Here is an 18,849-nt window from a genome sequence, read left to right as displayed (position 1 = left end):
GGCATGAGCCACCAAGCTGGGCTAATTTTTAAATTTTCTGTAGAGACAGGGTCTCACCATGTTGCCCAGGCTGATCTCAAACTCCTAGTCTCAAGTGATCCTCCTGCCTTCGCCTCCCAAAGTGCTGGATTACAGGTGTGAGCCACTGCACCTGGCCAGTTATCAGACTTTTAAATTCCCGACTTTTTTTTTGGCAACAGATGTTGAACATCACATCTCACTGACCAAAGCAAGAAAAGTTAGTCTTCCTGACTACCTCCCTGCTAAATTTACACACTTGTCTTGTCAGATATTATTTAGAAAATAAGGTTAGATGGTGAACTTTGTCCCATCTTATCTGTGGTCCAAAAACATTAAATGTATAATTCCAGAAACAGACAATCCATAAGTTTTACATTGCATGCTGTTCTGAGTAGTGTGATGATACCTCACAGTGTGATGATACTGTCCCTGGACGTGGATTATCCTTTGTCTAGCATCTCCATGCTGCCCATTAATCAGTTATCTCAGTTTTCTGACTGACTGTTGTGCTATCAAAGGGTTACCTGTGTTCAAGTAACCCTTATTTCACTTAATAATAGCCTGAAAGTATAAGAGCAGTGATGCTGGCAACATAGATATGCCAAAGAGAAGCTGTAAAGTGCTTCCTTTAAGTGAAAAGGTACAAGTTCTTGACTTAACAAGAAAAAGAATCATATGTTGAGACTGCTAAGATTTATGGTAAGGACGAATCTTCTATCTGTGAGATTGTGAAGCAGTAAAAAGAAATTCGTGCTGGCCAGGTGTGGTGGCTCATGCCTGTAATCCCAGCACTTTGGGAGGCCAAGGCAGGTGGATCACGTGGTCAGGAGTTTGAGACTAGCCTGGCCAACATACTGAAACCCTGTCTCTACTAAAAATACAAACATTAGCTGGGTGTGGTGGTGTGTGCCTATAGTCCCAGCTACTTGGGAAGCTGAAGCAGGACAATCGCTTGAACCCAGGAGGCGGAGTTGCAGTGAGCTGAGACCACACCTTTGCACTCCAGCCTGGGTAACAGAGTGAGACTCTGTCACATACACACACACACAAAATTTGTGCAAAGGGTTCACTACTATCTGTGGTTTCTGGTACCTACTCTGAGGATAAAGGAGGCCTACCGTAGTGCTATTCCTCTTTGCACTGTGTTTGAGGCCTAATTCTCCAAATCAAACTTGAACCATCAGGTCCAGAATTACATACTGCTCCTTTTGTTGTGCTTCAATGATGCTACAGAAGCACAACTCTAGCAAGAGTGCCTGAATTATGTAACATAATAAAATGTAAGATAGAGGCGATGCCACTGACAACTCTGGGGATGTCTCAGAAAATAGTTGAGATTGGGCCAGGCGCGGTGGCTCAAGCCTGTAATCCCAGCACTTTGGGAGGCTGAGACGGGCGGATCACGAGGTCAGGAGATCGAGACCATCCTGGCTAACACTGTGAAAACCCCGTCTCTACTAAGAAATACAAAAAATTAGCCGGGCGAGGTGGCGGGCGCCTGTAGTCCCAGCTACTCCGGAGGCTGAGGCAGGAAAATGGCGTAAACCCGGGAGGCGGAGCTTGCAGTGAGCGGAGATCCGGCCACTGCACTCCAGCCTGGGCGACAGAGCGAGACTCCGCCTCAAAAAAAAAAAAAAAAAAAAAAAGGAAATAGTTGAGATTTATCATTAGGTAATGATCCAGCTGACAGGTTAAAAACAAACTCCTGAAAACACACACACATCCTTTTTCTTTTTGAGACAGGATCTCGCTCTGTCACACAGACTGGAGTGCAGTGGTGTGATCTCAGCTCACTGCAGCTTCGACTTCCTGGGTTCAGGTGATCTTCCTGCCTCAGCCTCCTGAGTAGCTGGGACTACAGGTGCACACCACCACGCCCAGCTAATTTTCTAAATTTTTTGTAGAGATGAGGTCTCACTATGTTGCCCAAGCTGATCTTGAACTCCTGGGCTCAAGAGATCCTCCTGCTTCAGCCTCTCAAACTGCTGGGATTATAGATGTGAGCCACTGTGCCCAGCCAATACACACATAACTGCAATAAAACAGTATTAAGTAATTTCAGTGGCCTCAATGGATCACTGACTTGGACAAGGTAATATTGAAACCAACTGTCCTTTGTCAAACAACTTCTAACAAAATGAACAAAATCTTAACCTATTTGTTTCCCTTCCTCCAACTTTAGAAAAGTCAAAAAGTTCATCTCTGTTCTTGCCTTTTAAAATGTCTTTTTATTAAAGAAGACTGATGTATTATTATTTCTTTTTCAAAGTGAAGACTCAGCAGCAAGAATCATTGTCTGTTGATGAAAACTTTTTTTTTCTTCGGCTGGGGGTTGGGGGTGTGTGTGTCACCTAAACCTCAGAGATGGAACAGGAGGCTGCCCAACACACTAAGTAGGTAATCATTACTTAAATGACTTGGGATGGCAGTGCTTTCAACTAATTTCTGTGCAAAGAAAATTAAGTCCATAAAGTTTTGGGGGAAAATTGACAGAGGGATGCTCTATTCCTTCTCTGATAAAATTCCAATGAGCAGTGTGTTATATAATTCTCTAATTTTCTCAAAGCAGAATTGACAATTAGGATTCCTTCCTGAATCCTTTTCAGCAAATTTGTTGCAAGGAACTAAAAACCGAATCCAGCTTCTATTAGAATGAAAATTTATTTGTAAAAATAAGGGCTTAGAGGAAAATCTTGGGGTATCTAGAAAGTGTTTTTATAAGGACTTGTCTACTAATGATGCTGGCAGCCTTATTCAACAGAAGCTCATAAGGGAATATACCTGAAAGACAAGTCAATTTACAAGGAACTTGGGGGTACAGTGTGGTATCTGGAGACTCTAAACTGTTTTTTCAGTCATGACTATCGATTTGCTTTTCAAAATATAGTAGTGAAAAAGTAACTGAAATAAGTCTCCGAAATAAGTATCTGAAAAAAGTATCTGAAATAAGTAATAACACAAACCTTAGAAAGAATGGTATGTAAAAAAATTAAACAGGCAGAGATGTCAAAATAGGTCTATCTTCAACTGTACTGCTCAAACTTAAAAATCAAAGTTAATAAATCAAGGCTAATAATTAGCAACTCTTAACACTCCTTGGAGGTCTTTATGCTTAATAATTTGCTAAAAGTAAGTTGTCCTTTTTGGCTCACCTTTTTCAATAACTTTGGGTCTACCACTTTATTAGGTATGTTGTCCTGTGTTAGACAAAGAAGGACTCAAAGTGGGGGTATCAAAACTCTTCTTCAGTAATCACTAAAACTACAGCCCAATGAATGTAGGAATGTTTAATCCTATGAGGGCTCAGTATGTGCTTTTTAATTTTTTCCTGCTTTTTCTCTCATGTGAATAACTGTCACTGTGATTATCCCTTGTAACGTTTACCTTGGCTACCTTAAAATTTTGGTATGGTAAACCAGAAAACCCAGGTTAACTATGTATACAAGTAAAACCAGAAAGTGTTATCTGTGAACTGGCAGATCTGCATTAGGCATTAGGAAAATTGCAAAACCTTAATAAGTTCCGCCCCACACCTACTGAAGTAGAATCTTCATTTTAACAAGATTCCCTGGGGATTCATATACACGTTAAGGTTTCAGAACTCCTGCTCTAATGAAGGACCGACTATGAGCCTCTATTGTAGAATAAAGCTCAAAAAGGATTTCCAACAGCTGTTTCAAGCCCTAGGACCTTAGGTTCTGTATAGTTGAGATATTACCTACAGGTAACCAGGATATTACCACATCTGAGTAACTGCCATATGTTCAACTAAAAAGGAAATGGAAAGTCTAATCTTGCCTATTATTTGCCATTTCTGGGGGTTACTAACTAGGAAAGTTAATACACATTCCAAAAGAAAAATGAAATATCCAAGAGAAATCTTGTATCTTTACTTACCACCATTCCAATATTGTTCTGTTGCCCACTAGTTGCCATCTCCACACATTCATCTATCACAAGGTTCATAAAGGGATCAAATCCCCGCAATATTCCTTGGACATGTCTGCCACCATTTAATTTCACTATTAAAAAGGGAAAAAGACGTTTTAGATAAACTGTCCATTAGCTATCAAGCATTCACTAGAAATCAGGTGGGATAAAACACAAGTATTTGAGATGTTTGACCCACTATCCTTACTGTATGCCAAGAACTGGGTTAAACATTTTTGTATTTACTTCCACATTTTAATTTATAAGAATCCTAAAAAGTAGTATTATCCTTACTTTATCGGACAGAACTAAACTTTAGAGCTTTTTAAAATTTTTATAAAGATGGGGGCTCCCTATGTTGCCCAGGCTGGTCTCCAACTCCTGAGCTCAAGGGATCCTTCTGCTTTGGCTTCCCAAAGTGCTGGGATTACAGGTGTAAGCCACCGTGCCCAAGCTTTTAAGTAACTGGGTTCATGGTTATACAGCTACTGTATGGTAGAAGTGAGACTCAAGCTGAAGGCTGCTTGCTTCTAACACTCACGGTTTTTTTCCCCTACATATATTTCAAGTACTGCGTGGGTCAGATTTTTAGATAAATTGAACAAATCTGTTATTCCTACATATTCCCAAGAAACAAAATAATTGTTTCTTGTCTAAGTCCTTTGTAGCTTGTTTAAAGAAAAAAGGTTGATAAATCCTGTTAATTTTGCCAGAGTGAGGAAAGGCTTATATAAGATAAAAGTCTGAAGTGCTGTTAAATTAATTCAATATCAGAAATTAGGTAAATAAAATTGTCAAGTTAGGATTAAGTAATCTGTTTAATTAATGGATGTGAATTAGAGGTCCTGTGTGCTTTAAATTTTTATAAAGTTGCTCCAAACATATTGCTAAGACACACGTAAAAAGCAACTGAATGATTTAAAAAAACTCCAAAACAACAACAAACTTACATGATAACTTCTTGTCCATAAATCTGAAAAAGGAAAAGGGTAAAGATTATATAACCAATTAAAAAAATTTAAGCATAAACAAGTACATAAATAGGTACAGTTAAGATAATTTGCTAAAATTTATACAATGGGAATAATGAAATTTAAAATAGTAAAAATACTGTATTGCTGTACAGAGTGAGGGAGTAGGGCGAGGTAGCTCATGCCTGTAACCCCAGCACTTTAGGAGGCTGAGGTCGGAGAATCACTGGAGCCTGCGAAGTTGAGTCTGCAGTGAGCCATGAATGCGCCACTGCATTCCAGCTTGGGCAGTAGAGTGAAACCCTGTCTCAGGTTAAAAAAAAAAAGAGAGGGGGCATAAAGGGTTACCTAAATTAGACATTCTACAACGCAAAGTAACTTGGGAAGAGGAAAGACAATAAAAATGAAATATATTTAAACTATATTAATCTGGCCGGGCGCGGTGGCTCAAGCCTGTAATCCCAGCACTTTGGGAGGCCGAGACGGGTGGATCACGAGGTCAGGAGATCGAGACCATCCTGGCTAACACGGTGAAACCCCATCTCTACTAAAAAATACAAAAAACTAGCCGGGCGAGGTGGCGGGCGCCTGTAGTCCCAGCTACTCGGGAGGCTGAGGCAGGAGAATGGCGTAAACCCGGGAGGTGGAGCTTGCAGTGAGCTGAGATCCGGCCACTGCACCCCAGCCTGGGCGACAGAGCAAGACTCCGTCTCAAAAAAAAAAAAAAAAAAAAAAAAAAAAAAAAAAAAAAAAAAAAAAACTATATTAATCTACATATACTAATGTGAATTATGAAAACATTCTTATTGTTCAATACTATGTTGTTTCATTGACCGAAGTTTCTTTCTTTCTTTTTCTTTTTTTTAAAGAGATGGAGTCTCACTATGTTGCCAACCTGGTCTTGAATTCCTGGCCTCAAAAAATATGCTCCCCCTCAGCCTCCTAAAGTGCTGCTGGGATTACACAGGCATGAGCTACCACATCTGGTCTCGCTAACCTAATTTTCAATGATTGGATTTTATAGTCATAAGAGAAAAACAAAGACTTGCCTACATTTGGTTATTTCCAAAACTAAGTTGTAAAGACAGCAAACAGTAATCAAATCATATCCAATTCAACAAGTATTTTATATTTGAGATAAATAGTGTTCATTTAATATTAAAGCATCAAGCATAAATGTTCAGGGTAGTCTTCAACATTTAAGTATACTTTAGTATAATAAATGCACATTTGAAACTTCAAACAATATGAATTAAAAGAAAATTCTATTTTAGTGGAATACGAGAATACTAAGCCATCAGTCAAACCAGTTTTTAACCTCTTCCATTTATAGGCCAGAAAACATGAAATTTCATTCAAATTTTAAAATATAAAAAAATGGAAAAAAAAAGTTTAGTATATGGGCCATGAAGTGGGGAACTTAGTCAATTTTAATGTATAGGATTATCATGGGAGAATGTAAATATAAAACAAGGAGCATGACTGAAGGAGGGAGTAGATACATTTACAAGTGAAAATATATTTATGGGCCATGTGCAGTGGCTCATGCCTATAATCCCAGCCCTTTGGGAGGCTGAGACAGGTGGATCACTTGAGGTCGGGAGTTCAAGACCAGCCTGATGAACATGAACATGGAGAAACCCCGTCTCTACTAAAAAAAAAAAAAAAAAAAAAAAAAAAAAAAAAAAAAAAAATTAGCCGGGTGTGGTGGTGCATGCCTGTAGTCCCAGCTACTCGGGAGGCTGAGGCAGGAGAATTGCTTGAACCCGGGAGGCACGGGTTGCGGTAAGCCGAGATTGCACCATTGCACTCCAGCCTGGGAATTAAGAGTGAAACTCCATCTCAAAAAAAAAAAAAAAAAAAAAAAAAAAATATATATATATATATATGTATATATATAAAAAAAAGTAATATATATGTAATATTATATGTAAAATTATATATGTAATATATATTACATATTATATATAATATATACACACATTTATGAAGTATGATGAACAAAACTATTTTAATAAGATACATAAAACATATCAAATATAACACAAGATCTTATACAATCTTTACAATGACTTTGCATGCAATTATGGTCTGTCATTTCTACCGTTTTTACAGATGGAGAACTAGGCTTGGAAAAGGTAAATCAATTTTTCGAAGTCACACAGCAAGTGAGAGCAAACACAAATAGTTCAGTCTGACTGGAGAAGAGAACACGTGAGTATTAGCAGCTGTAAGGTTTGGCGTTTGAATGCTGGCTTAAGTATAGATTCAGTTTTGCATACTGTGATAAATTATTAAAGCTGTCACTGGCAAGACCACTGTGGCAGCAAATTTTAAGAAGTGGAAGGAAGAATTCGGTTAAGCCAGTGTATCTCAACTTCTGCACTAATGACACTTGGGACCAGGTAATTTTGTATTGTTGGGGGCAGCCGAATAACGGTAGGATGTTTAGCAGCATCCCTGGTGTCACCAGATTCCTTACCCCCCATTTAAGAACCCCTGAGTTACGCTAAGCCAGAAGGAGGGCATAATGGTGTAAAAGAAGATGCTATCAGTGAGAAAGCAAAGAAAGAAAAAATTTGAAAGTCATTTTGACGGCAGATCTCACGGGATTTCACAATTCATGAAACCTATGGATGAGAAGAGAAAGGTATTAAAACTAGCTTCCTTCTCTGAAATTTTCAAAAACTATGTTATGAATCACAAATAAAATCTTAGATTACAAGTAGAGAATGGTGCTTTTGTTTAAAAAAAGAAAAATCACCATTTCACCAGTCCCTGATGAATCCAGAGGATACTTACATCACCAACTCACCAATAAAATAACTTTCAGATAAAAAGAGTAATTTTCACAATAATTTCTAACTTCTATTTTTCTAACGTTGGGCTATGTTTTAATAATTAATTCCTTAACAGACCTAACTAAAATATACATGAAAGTAGTTTTCATACAAAAGATGGCTTTGATACAAATATACCTTTAAATGCAATATTATTATTATTTGAAACAGAGTTTCGCTCTTGTTGCCCAGGCTGGAGGGCAATTGCTAGATCTTGACTCACTGCAGCCTCCACTTCCCGGGTTCAAGCGATTCTCCTGCCTCAGCCTCCCGAGTAGCTGAGACTACAGGCGCGTGCCACCATTCCTGGCTAATTTTTTGTATTTTTAGTAGAGACGGGGGGTTTCACCATGTTGGCCAGGCTGGTCTCGAACTCCTGACCTCAGGTGATCCACCCACCTTGGCCTCCCAAAGTGCTGGGATTACAGGCGTGAGTCACCGCCACTGGCCGCAAAATTATTAAATAGGAACTTTTCCTTATGTCTGACTTCCAGGGGCCTGGTAATAAATGAACTATACACAAAGCCAACCACATGCTACACCAGAAAAAATTGATTCCTGTAAAAATTTTGCATCCTCTGTGCAATCCAATAAATACATGTAGAATTCCAGCATCAGGGAGTACAAGCAAAACAGAGACGTACTGAGGAAACACATAACCTGTTAAGTCCAGTCAAAAAGTATTTGAGGAGTTTAAAGTTTTACGTTGAGTCCTACATAAATTAAGGCTCTCCTCCTTAAAGTTGTTTGTCTTTACTGGGTGTGTAAAAGAAACTTAAAAAAATTAGCCTTCTCTGATTAGAAAAAAATTAATGTTCTAAAAAAAATTTTATTTTTTAGAACATTAATTTTAGAAATGAATGTTCTTACATAGTTTCAATATCAGAGCAAGATAACACATGACATTCAAGCTTAATGTAAAAATAGGCAACAAAAAAGAATGAGGTTTCTAAGTAAAAGCTCAAAGAAACACCTACAAACACATTCTCTAAGGCTAAAGTGGCTTTTGGATTCCGATGCCTCACGTAGTTTTAAAAACACTTCCCTTCCATCCCCTCCTTAGTTCCTTTAGAGAATTTCCCCCTCTAGCCGTCTATCTAGAATATGATGCTATTAGAGATGTTCAACAAAAGCTGGCATTGGAGATCTTCAAGGAACGAGGGACAGCGCCGGGTGACTAGGGGCCGGAGCGCGGGACAGAGAGACTAGTCGGCCAGAAGGAGGTGCGGTGGCTGCCGGCGGTAACCACGCCAATGCGCGAGCTCTGCGCGGGCTTCACGTCTCATGAGCCGGAGCCTGGCCGGGATGCCGGCGACCTCGGACCGGAAGAAGAAATAAGGTGAAGCGGCTCAAGCCATTCGGCTTGAAACACCAAGGGACTCGGGGGACGCAAAGAAGCGACCACTTCGGTTTGGCTCTCACACATACTTACTTTTTCAACTCGGGAGGGTGAGCTTTGCTCATGGCGTATACTCCGCGGACTCACAGACGCCTTGGAACTGAATGCACGGCTTCCCTCAGGCTCCCGCGGTAGGCCCGGCGTCTTGCGTTTGGCGTCATCGACCTAGTTAGCCAATCGATTGTTGGCAGTTTTTAACACTTCACATCGCGATATCTGAGCGCCTCGGTCATTGCTGAGCTTCCGGTTGCGTCGTCAGCTATTGGCCAGGACAGAGGGGTGGGCCCTCTAGGCACCTTTCTAAATTCGGTTTTCCTTGGGCAAAATTGAGATAACGGGTATTCTGACGATGGAGTATCCGTGTTCTTGTCTATGGAACAGCCAAAAAAAAAAAAAAAAAAAAAAAAAAAAAAAAAAAAGCCTGGCGCCGTAAATCCCAGAACTTTGGATCTCTTGAGCCCAGGAGTTCGAGACCAGCTTGGGCAACATAGGGAGACCCCCTCCTCTATTTAAAAAATAAAATTGAAATACTGAGATAACAGTCCCCTCTCTAACTTCTGGGCAAACCCGGCAAATCCCGCATGTCTGTGGATCGTATCGCTTGTTTTCTTCATCTAAACCAAAATACCAAATAATGATCCCTGGAGGAATGGGCCTCTATATTTCTTTTTTTTTTCTGAGACAGTCTCGCTCTGTCCCCCAGGCTGGAGTGCAGTGGCTCGGTCTCGGCTCACTGCAAGCTCCGCCTCCTGAGTTCACGCCATTCTCCTGCCTCAGCCTCCTGAGTAGATGGGACTACAGGCACACGCCGCCACGCCCGGCTAATTTTTTGTATTTTTAGTAAAAATGGGGTTTCACTGTGTTAGCTGGGATGGTCTGGATCTCCTGACCTCATGATCCGCCCGCCTCGGCCTCCCAAAGTGCCAGGATTACAGGCGTGAGCCACCCGCGCCCAGCCGGGCCTCTATATTTCTTTGGCAGGTATCCTACAGCATACTTTCAGACCAAGTAGGGTTCCGGTAACATGCAAATTAGCAGCCTCTGCACCATTTGGAGAGTAAGGTGACTGGGCCTGTCTCCAAGAATTTCAATCTATTTCCGACTGATGGGTCTTGCAAAAAAAAATTTTTTTTTGTTTTGAGATGAGGTCTTGCTCTGTCACCCAGGCTGGGATGCATGATGTGATCATGGCTCACTGCAACCTCGAACCCCTGGCCTCAATCAATCCTCCCACCTCAGCCTCCTGAGTTGTTTAGACTACAGGCGCAAGCCACTGCACCCAGCTAATTTTTTTTTTTTTTTTTTTTTTTTTTTTTTTTTTTTGTAGAGACGACGTCTTGCTTTGTTGCCCAGGCTGTTCTCGAATTCCTGGCCTTAAGAGATCCGCCTGCCTCCAGCTCCCAGAGTGCTGAGATTACAGGCATGAGCCAGCATGCCTGGCAGTTCTGCAATTTTTCAAACATTACCTCCAGAACTCACTGATGTGCCATTGCCCCGTATATAAAACGTGAAGTGCAGCACACAAACATTCTCTAATACAAGGTATTCCTTTTTCATGTCAAGATGTGTAAAAAGTGGCCTCGGACTTGTTCCCAGTTATGTTACCCCAAAATAGGAGAATGCACGGATTATAGAAGACTAAACCAAAATAGAATGCCGTGTTGATTTTAAATAGGGGATGGTTCTCAAAAATTCAGTTAATTCCTGATATTCTGGAATGACTCTATTTAAATACCAATGATAGTAAAGACTTAAACTCATCACATATTTTGCACTCTCTTAGTACTCAAAATCTTAGACACTCTATTTTTTTCTAGCAGGGTCATAGCTTTGTACCTTTACTACCACTTGCTATTAGTGTTTAGTTGAAGCTAGAGACTGACATAGATAATGAATTTCTCTTTTTAGCCTCATAGATAATTTCTTTTCTACATTAATGAACTTCGAGTCACAATGTCCTAGTCTCCTCTCAAAGTTTTTCCCGTTTACAATGAACCAGTTCTGAATCTGAACCATAACAACTAATTTCTGCTCTTCTGGACATTTTAAACTCATTTAACCTTTTAAAAGGAGAAGCATCCTGAGAAAGTTATATATTCACTGCCCAGATATAAGGAAAGAAAACACAATAGTGGGGAGAAAATTAAACCTTATTTATTTTTAAAACCAAACCACTAAGAAAATATGTCACAGCCTAGAAACAGCAAATGGACAGGCTATAATTTCAAGTAATAAGTTGGTGAAAATACAACGAAGTTGCTATCAAAACAGTAAGTTGCCACGCCAGGGCAGGAACACTGCCAGCTGCACAAGCCCCAGACAAAAATGGTATTTGGTAATGGGGGCTGCCTCTCCTTTGCTCTAAGGGAGTCAGCTCATCCTAGCCCAAGTTGCTTACTTTTTCTCCCTTGAATTCCTATTGTCAGGGGTTTGTCTCAATTGGGCTCTGTTAATTCAGGGGGCTAAGTAGGCAATGTTAGGTTTAGGCTTTCATTCCATCTGTTCTAATAAAACCAGGTTTTTCCAAATCCAGTACTTCATTACTCTGTTGTAATAAAGTAGCCAACTGCTCCTCTTTTACTGTTCATTCCTAGATACTAGTATATATCACAATCAAAACCCCCTTCTCTTCAAGGGAAAAGTGTTACTGCAGGATTGTCCTGACATTTTGCTATACACAGCCTCAGGGGCCATCAGCCAGTAATTCTGCTTCCCATAATTAGTGTGTCATCACCTCTCATGTTTCTGCATGGTCTCCAGGCTGAAAGATGCAGCATGTAATAACTTTAAGAAACATACATCCACATCTTGATGACCAGAAATGGGGATCCACAAGGAACCTTTCAAAGTTCTTATCCAAACTAGTCTCCCTCCCAATTCCACATCTTAAGATCAACTTGTATGTCCTTGTATAAATTACCCAAAACCTATAAAACAAAGACCCAGAAAACTTTCTTTCCCTTCTAAGTTAGTGACCTCATTGATTTTGTTTCACAGCTTATGGAAAATGGTATGGTGACACTTCTGGTAAACAGGATGTTGGCAACAAAGAGAAAATATTTCTTCTCAGACTCCACCAACTCTAACCTGCCAGCCTGTTACTACCTGTGCAGTAAGAAAAGTCTGGTACCTTGGAAGGCTCTGGCTTGTTACAGGGGAGAGCCTTATTGCCAGGACAAGCGCTGGCCACAGGAAATAATAAGCTCTAAAACTCTCCTGTAATCTCTCTGACCCGATTTAGCACCACTTTTTTCCATTTCATTTTTTTTAGGACTGAAACATAAAATAACCAGTGTCCAGAGGCAAGTGACATATGCCTTACACTTGTGGCCATCCTTCATTTCTTCATTTGTAAACCTTGCTTAAAAGACTAAAATTCCCAATTCCTTATAAAAAATATATTCTTGCCCTCAGCCCCGATGGCCACTGGCAAAGACTTTTATTTCCCAATAGATAAGAGAGCCTCCTTCATCTTCTTGGTCATAGTTGGGATGAGGTGCATGTGGTCATCCACACACTTGGTCACACAACTGTCCAGCTGCTGCTTCACCTGAAGCTCCTTACTCCCAGCATCTATTGAATCTTTGGCTTTGTCGTTGCAATGCATGGTGCACCGGGCCAGGCGGTCCTGTGGCAAGAAGGAAGAAGGCAGAAAAAGCTGAGAGTAAGGCCTCCATCTACTTACTGTGTGCTCATTATGTGTTAGGCCCTGTGGTACAGGTTTAATACGTATTATCTTGGTCAATTAAAGGGACATGGTAGTGTGATTGGCCAAGGTTTTTTTTTTTTTGAGACAGAGTCTCACTTTGTTGCCCAGGCTGGAGTGCTGCGCTGCAGTGGCACAATTATGGCTTTTGCAGACTCAGTGTCCGAGGCTAACACTATCTTTCCACCTCCGCTCTCAAGTAGCTAGGACCACAGGCACAAGCTGCCACTCTTGGCTAATATTTTCTTAGAAATTATTTTTGTAGAGATGGGATCTCCCTATGTTGCCCAGGCTGGCTTCGAACTCCTGGGCTCAAGTGATCCTCCCTCCTCGGCCTCCCAAAATGTTGGGATTATAGGTGTGAACCACTGTGTTTGGCTTTCCGAGACTGTCTTGACTCAAACAGAAGATGGCACCAGGAGGGCTCAAACTATTACTAGAAAGCAAGTGAATGACAGAATAAATTGTACAGAACATTCTTCCAGGAAATGAGGTCCCTAGAGGTTATTGTAAGACTTACAAACACCTTCTTTTGTTTTTTTTTTTTTAGACGGAGTTTTGCTCTTGTTGCCTGAGCGGGAGTGCAATGGCATGATCTCGGCTCACCACAACCTCCGCCTCCCAGGTTCAAGTGATTCTCCTGCCTCGCCCTCCCGAGTAGCTGGGATTACAGGCATGCGCCACCGTGCCTGGCTAATTTTGTATTTTTAGTAGAGAGGGGGTTTCTCTATGTTGGTCAGGTCGGTCTCAAACTCTTGACCTCAGGTGATCTGCCTGCCTCAGCCTCCCAAAGTGCTAGGATTACAGGTGTGAGATGCCACGCCCAATCTAAAGTCTGTTCTTTCTACAGGAAAACATTCAATTCAACAAATATTTATTGAGCATCTACTATGTGCCAGGCACTCTTTTAATGTTAGGGAATATAGCAGTGAGTAAAACAAAGTTCTTACCCTTACAGAACTTATATTCCAGTGAGAGGAAAGAGGCAAAGTAAATGGAGATGTTGAGGAATTAGTTGGATATGTGAATGTGGAGTTTATGAGTGAGGTCTGGCCTATAGATATAAATGCAGGAGCTGTCAGCATAGAGATTATATTTACAGCTATGAGGCTACAGGAGACTAGAAGAGTAGTCAGAAAGGAGAAAAGAAACAAGGACAGCCCTGGGCATTCTGATGCTCAGAGGCTGGAGCAGGGAAGAGATAGCAAAGGAGGGCAAGAAGGGGAGGCTAAGGAAGGAGGCAGAAAACAAGGCAAGTGAGACATCCTGGTGACCAACTGAATAAAGTGCTTTAAGAAGGAGAGGGATCCATTGTGTCAATGATGCAGACAGAGTAAGATGAAGACTGAGAAATGACCCCCGGATTCGGCCCCATGGAAGTGAGTGGCAGGAGCAGTTCTGGTCCAGTGAAGAGTTGAAGTCCACTTGGAGAGGACTAAAAAGATAATGCAAGGAGAGTTATAGAGCAATCCAAGAATCAAATTTTCAAAGACCCCATCTATAAAATTAGCTGTCAAAAAGAACACAAAGAAACCCTTTGGGGTTCCATGATCTTGAAGAAGTTATTCCTTCATAATGGCAGTAACTTTGAAGTTTTGAATGGAAGAATGTAAAGATGTATCACATTAGGTATAAGTTTTCCATGTGGATGGAACCTCAGGCTATGAAAGGCTGGCTTGGAAGTAGGTTTGCTTCCCCCAGCTTCCAGAAAAATATACTTAGAAGATGGGAGTAAAATGAAGTTGTGGATACTCTTTGCTCCAGAGAAGGAAAGAGGGAGCTCTTTTAGTAACCTCAGAGGGGCTTGTGAGCCAGAAATCAGTAAGTCAACAGTAATAATGATTCACATAAATGACTGCTCCTTAGTGACAGAGGGGCGGCCCTCTGGGTATAGCAAGTAGCGGCAGTCCTGGGTGGGTGTATAAGTCCACAAAATGGTGGAAGGGTGTTATTCTAATCTTTACCTTTTCAAGGCTATCCTACCTTTCTAGAGATTCTGCTCTTTTAAAAATAAATTAATATGTTTTAGGAAACTTCATTTTTATTTTATTTTATTTTTTGAGACAGAGTCTCTGTCGCCCAGGCTGGAGTGCAGTGGCACAATCTCAGCTCACTGCAAGCTCCGCCTCCCAGGTTCACGCCATTCTCCTGCCTCAGCCTCCCGAGTAGCTGGGACTACAGGTGCCCACCACCACGCCCGGCCAATTTTTTGTATTTTTAGTAGAGATGGGGTTTCACCGTATTAGCCAGGATGGTCTGTATCTCCTGACCTCGTGATCCGCCCTCCTCAGCCTCCCAAAGTGCTGGGACTACAGGTGTGAGCCACCGTGCCCGGCCATTATTATTTTTTTTTGAGACAGAGTTTCACTCTTGTTGTCCAGGCTAGAGTGCAATGGAACGTGATCTTGGCTCGCTGCAACCTGCGCCTTCTGGTTTCAAGCGATTCTCCTGCCTCAGCCTCCCGAGTAGCTGGGATTACAGGCACCCACCACCACGCCTGGATAATTTCTGTAGTTTTAGTAGAGACGGGGTTTCACCATGTTGGCCAGGATGGTCTCGAACTCCTGACCTCGAGATCCACCCACCTTGGCCTCCCAAAGTGTTGGAATTACAGGCGTGAGCTATGCGCCCAGTCAGGAAACTTTATATTATACAGTATACATATTATATTTGGTGGTTATGGCAAAAGGAACAAACAAACGCTTTCTCTCCAACAAACTGTATAAGGGCTCTGGGTCATGAACTCCCCTGGAAACTCCCCATTACATCATTTCTTTTTTTTTTTTTGAGACAGTCTCGCTCTGTTGCCAGGCTAGAGTGCAGTGGTGTGATCTTGGATCACTGCAACTCCGCCTCCCGGGTTCAAGAGATTCCCCTGCCTCAGCCTCCCTAGTATCTGGGACTACAGGTGCATGCCACCACGCCTGGCCAATTTTTTGTATTTTAGTAGAGATGAGGTTTCACCATGCTGGCCAGGATGGTCTTGATCTCTTGCTCTCATGATCCACCAGCCTCAGCCTTCCAAAGTGCTGGAATTACAGGCATGAGCCACCCCACTTGGCCTACATCATTTCTATAGGAAATGATGTTCAACTTAAGGCACTCGACTGCCAAGACTTTTTGCAAAATTTCAAATCCTGTGAAAACTGGTTGGCCATGACTATCACAACTCTTAACAGAACCAAGACACTAAAGCCAAGAGTTTTGAACAAATGCTTGTCATCTCCTGTAAAAGTCTGTATCAAAGACTAGAGTGCTATGTCTAGGATATTTCTCACCTGGAACTTCTCCAACTCACTGGTGACCAAAGCCTGGGCTTGAGCCAGAGGCACATGGCAGCGCTCGATGCACTGGTGCACCTGCTTCATGGAGGCCTGGCTGTCCTCACAACAGCTGGCGCTGCATCGGAACATGAGACCCTGGGGAGAAAGGGCAGAGAGAGATTAGGTAGGAAAGCCTCTGGGGACACAGATGAGTATGGAGCACTACACGAGTTAGAAGGCCATGTGTATATCTGCACCTCCCTCTCTACCTTCTGCTTTCACCTTCCCTGAGAATAGACACCAGGACCTTAAAACCACCACTGGGGAAAATTATCCTCAATGTCTAGTGTAGTGTTTCATGGTCTCCTTGCTGCTAGCTCATCAGCACCTGTTGCACCGATGGTTGGGTGAACAGAGGTATGCCCGAGTGGGTGAGGGTAGGGTGGTCTGACGAAGCCAAATTCTGAAAACTAGGTGCTTCTTCCACGGGGTTCAGAGGTCAGCAACCTAGTAATACAAATTCCACCAGAGGGCAGCCAACCCTCTAATCAATGACTCAAGGGGCACTATCTGGGAAACGCATACTCCGTGAGAGAAGCAGGACCGACACACACAGAGGCATTGCGGGGCTCAGAGAACAGTGTAGAAACCCGCGCTGTGTGAAGCGGAGTTGGGCGCAAGAGAAGAGGGCATGACCTGGCTATCGGGGAGGCCGGAAGCCCTCGCCTTTCTGGTCTTTCACCTTGGCAGCGCCTCTGCTGGGCCTCGGGCCGCTCACTTGTGGAAGGGGCCGCGTAAGAGGGGAAGGTGGTGGGGCGAGCGCCTGCCACCAGGGGCTTCCCACCTGCCGCCGGGGACGCTCCTGCCCCGGGCTGGACGGGGCAGAAAACAGCCTCGCGCATGGCGAGGGCACACGGATTTCATCCGATCTGCCAAAGCTTCCGAAGTCCTGTCCGAGGCCGCCGCGGCGACCCCAGGGCCGCCCACACCGGGTCTCCGGGGACGCGGGCTGCTGTGCCAGGCGTCGCGTGGTGGCTGAGGGAAGGGCCCGGAACCCACCCGCTGAGAAGAGGGTCCCGGTTCGGCCCCAACCTCGCTACCTGCATCTTCCGGATGTTCTCTCTTTCCAGACTCTTCACCATGGAGTCCACCGCCTCCTGCACCCGCAGCTGCTGCAGCTCCGCCATGGCTACCCTGCGCTGCCCCGCGGCGCTCCGCGCCGGCGCCCATATAGAATCGGCGTACGGGCCCGCCCCCTCACCGCCCTTCGCCGCCCGCCCTTCCCTGGCCCACGCCCCCCACCTGGCGGCCGAACGGAGCCACTGCATGCTGGTGTCTGCGAGCCCACCGTCGTCCTCCCGCCTGGGAACCAGTCACCGGAACACCTGCCCCGCGGTTGCTGCCTGCCTTTCCTCCTCCCCTCCCTTGATCCCTACCTTTACATTCTTTAAAATAATTTAATGTAATTTACATACGGATAAATGCCCAGATCTTAGGCGTGCTGCTTGATGAGTTTTAACAAACCCTGTCGGCCGGGCGCGGTGGCTTAGGACTGGACTGTAATCCCAGCACTTTGGGAGGCTAAGGCAGGTGGATCACCTGAACACAGGAGTTTGAGACCAGCCTGGCCAAAATGGCGAAACCCCGTCTCTACTAAAAACACAAAAATTAGCCGGGTGTGGTGGCACATGCCTGTAGTCCCACCTATTTGGGAGGTTGAGGCAGAAGAATTGCTTGAATCCGGGAGGGAGAGGTTGCAGTGAGCCGAAATCACGCCATTGCACTCCAGCCTGGGCGACAGTGAGACTCTGTCTCTAAACAACAACAACAAAAACCCAAACTCTGTCTTGTCCCAATCTCCGTCCTTTCTTCCCCGTCTCCCCACCCCTGCTCTCACTGGTCTGCTTCTGTCACTGTAGATTATATTTTCTCTTTCTAGAATGTCATATGTATGTTATTATTCAATAAGTACTCCTTTTCTGTCTGGCTTTTTTTCTATAGCATATTGCTAAAAATTGCTTAGCATAATGCTTTTGATATTGAACTGTGTTGTTGGTTATTTTTTGCTGCTAAGTAGTATTCTATTGAATGGACATATCACATTTTTTGTTGTTGTTTTTTGAGACAAGGTCTCATTCTGTCACCCAGGCTGGAGTGCAGTAATGCGGACTCGGCTCATTGCAGCTTCCACCTTCCTGGTTCAAGTGATTCTCATGTCTCAGCCTCCCAAGTAACTGGGATTACAGGCATGCACCACAATGCCTGGCTAATTTTCGTATTTTTTTGTAGACACAGGGTTTCACCATATTAGCCAAGCAGGTCTCCAACTCCTGGGCTCAAGGGATCCACCCACCTCAGCCTCCCAAAATGCTGGGATTGCAGGCATGAGCCACTGGGCCCAGCCTACATTTGTTGATCCATTCCCCTGCTGATGGGTGTCTGGATCTTTTAGTAGCTATTATGAATAAAGTGGTGACTATGAACATCCTTGACCACTTTTTTTTCCCTTTTGGAGATGGGATCTTGCTATGTTGTCCAGGCTGGTCTCAAACTCCTGACCTCAAGCTATCCTCCTGCCTCTGCCTATCAAATGGATTATGGGCATGCACCACCATGCAGTCCTTGACCAAGTCTTTTGTAGACACATATTTTCTTTTCTTTTGGGTAAATATTTAGAAATGGGATTGTTGGATCACAGGGTAGATGTATGTTTATGCAT

General features: G+C 43.2%; 2 protein-coding genes and 1 long non-coding RNA gene across 7 annotated transcripts in view; 1 reads left to right on the top strand and 2 right to left on the bottom strand.

Moving 5' to 3' along the window:
* Nucleotides 1-9,317, bottom strand: part of SNRPG (small nuclear ribonucleoprotein polypeptide G) — a 34,494-nt gene extending 25,177 nt beyond the window's left edge. The window contains exons 1-4 of one of the 5 annotated variants that reach the window (XM_077958417.1): nt 9,195-9,317; nt 8,740-9,078; nt 4,902-4,924; nt 3,919-4,043 (exon numbers count right to left, since the gene is read on the bottom strand). In XM_077958417.1, coding sequence (XP_077814543.1) covers nt 3,919-4,043; nt 4,902-4,924; nt 8,740-8,747 — 156 coding nt within the window. In that variant the 5' untranslated portion in view covers nt 8,748-9,078; nt 9,195-9,317. Of the gene's footprint in view, nt 1-3,918; nt 4,044-4,901; nt 4,925-7,404; nt 7,553-8,739; nt 9,079-9,194 lie in introns of all 5 variants that reach the window. The other 4 variants (XM_015112526.3, XM_077958416.1, NM_001193440.2 and 1 more) reach the window with 4 other exon arrangements.
* Nucleotides 9,318-11,294: 1,977 nt separating this feature from the next.
* On the bottom strand, nt 11,295-17,330 carry FAM136A (family with sequence similarity 136 member A). Its single transcript, NM_001267012.2, is given in 3 exon segments — nt 11,295-12,789; nt 16,146-16,286; nt 17,231-17,330. Coding segments are annotated over 3 exon segments (417 nt in total). The 5' UTR covers nt 17,318-17,330; the 3' UTR covers nt 11,295-12,600.
* On the top strand, nt 16,585-18,610 carry LOC144333752 (uncharacterized). Its single transcript, XR_013402721.1, has 2 exons — nt 16,585-16,924; nt 17,261-18,610. It is a non-coding gene; the product is annotated as an uncharacterized LOC144333752 (long non-coding RNA).
* The last annotated feature ends 239 nt before the right edge of the window (nt 18,611-18,849 follow it).

Source organism: Macaca mulatta, chromosome 13 (genome assembly GCF_049350105.2).
Source record: "Macaca mulatta isolate MMU2019108-1 chromosome 13, T2T-MMU8v2.0, whole genome shotgun sequence".
Classification (NCBI taxonomy): domain Eukaryota; kingdom Metazoa; phylum Chordata; class Mammalia; order Primates; family Cercopithecidae; genus Macaca; species Macaca mulatta.
This window is presented reverse-complemented; position numbering and strand designations above follow the sequence as displayed.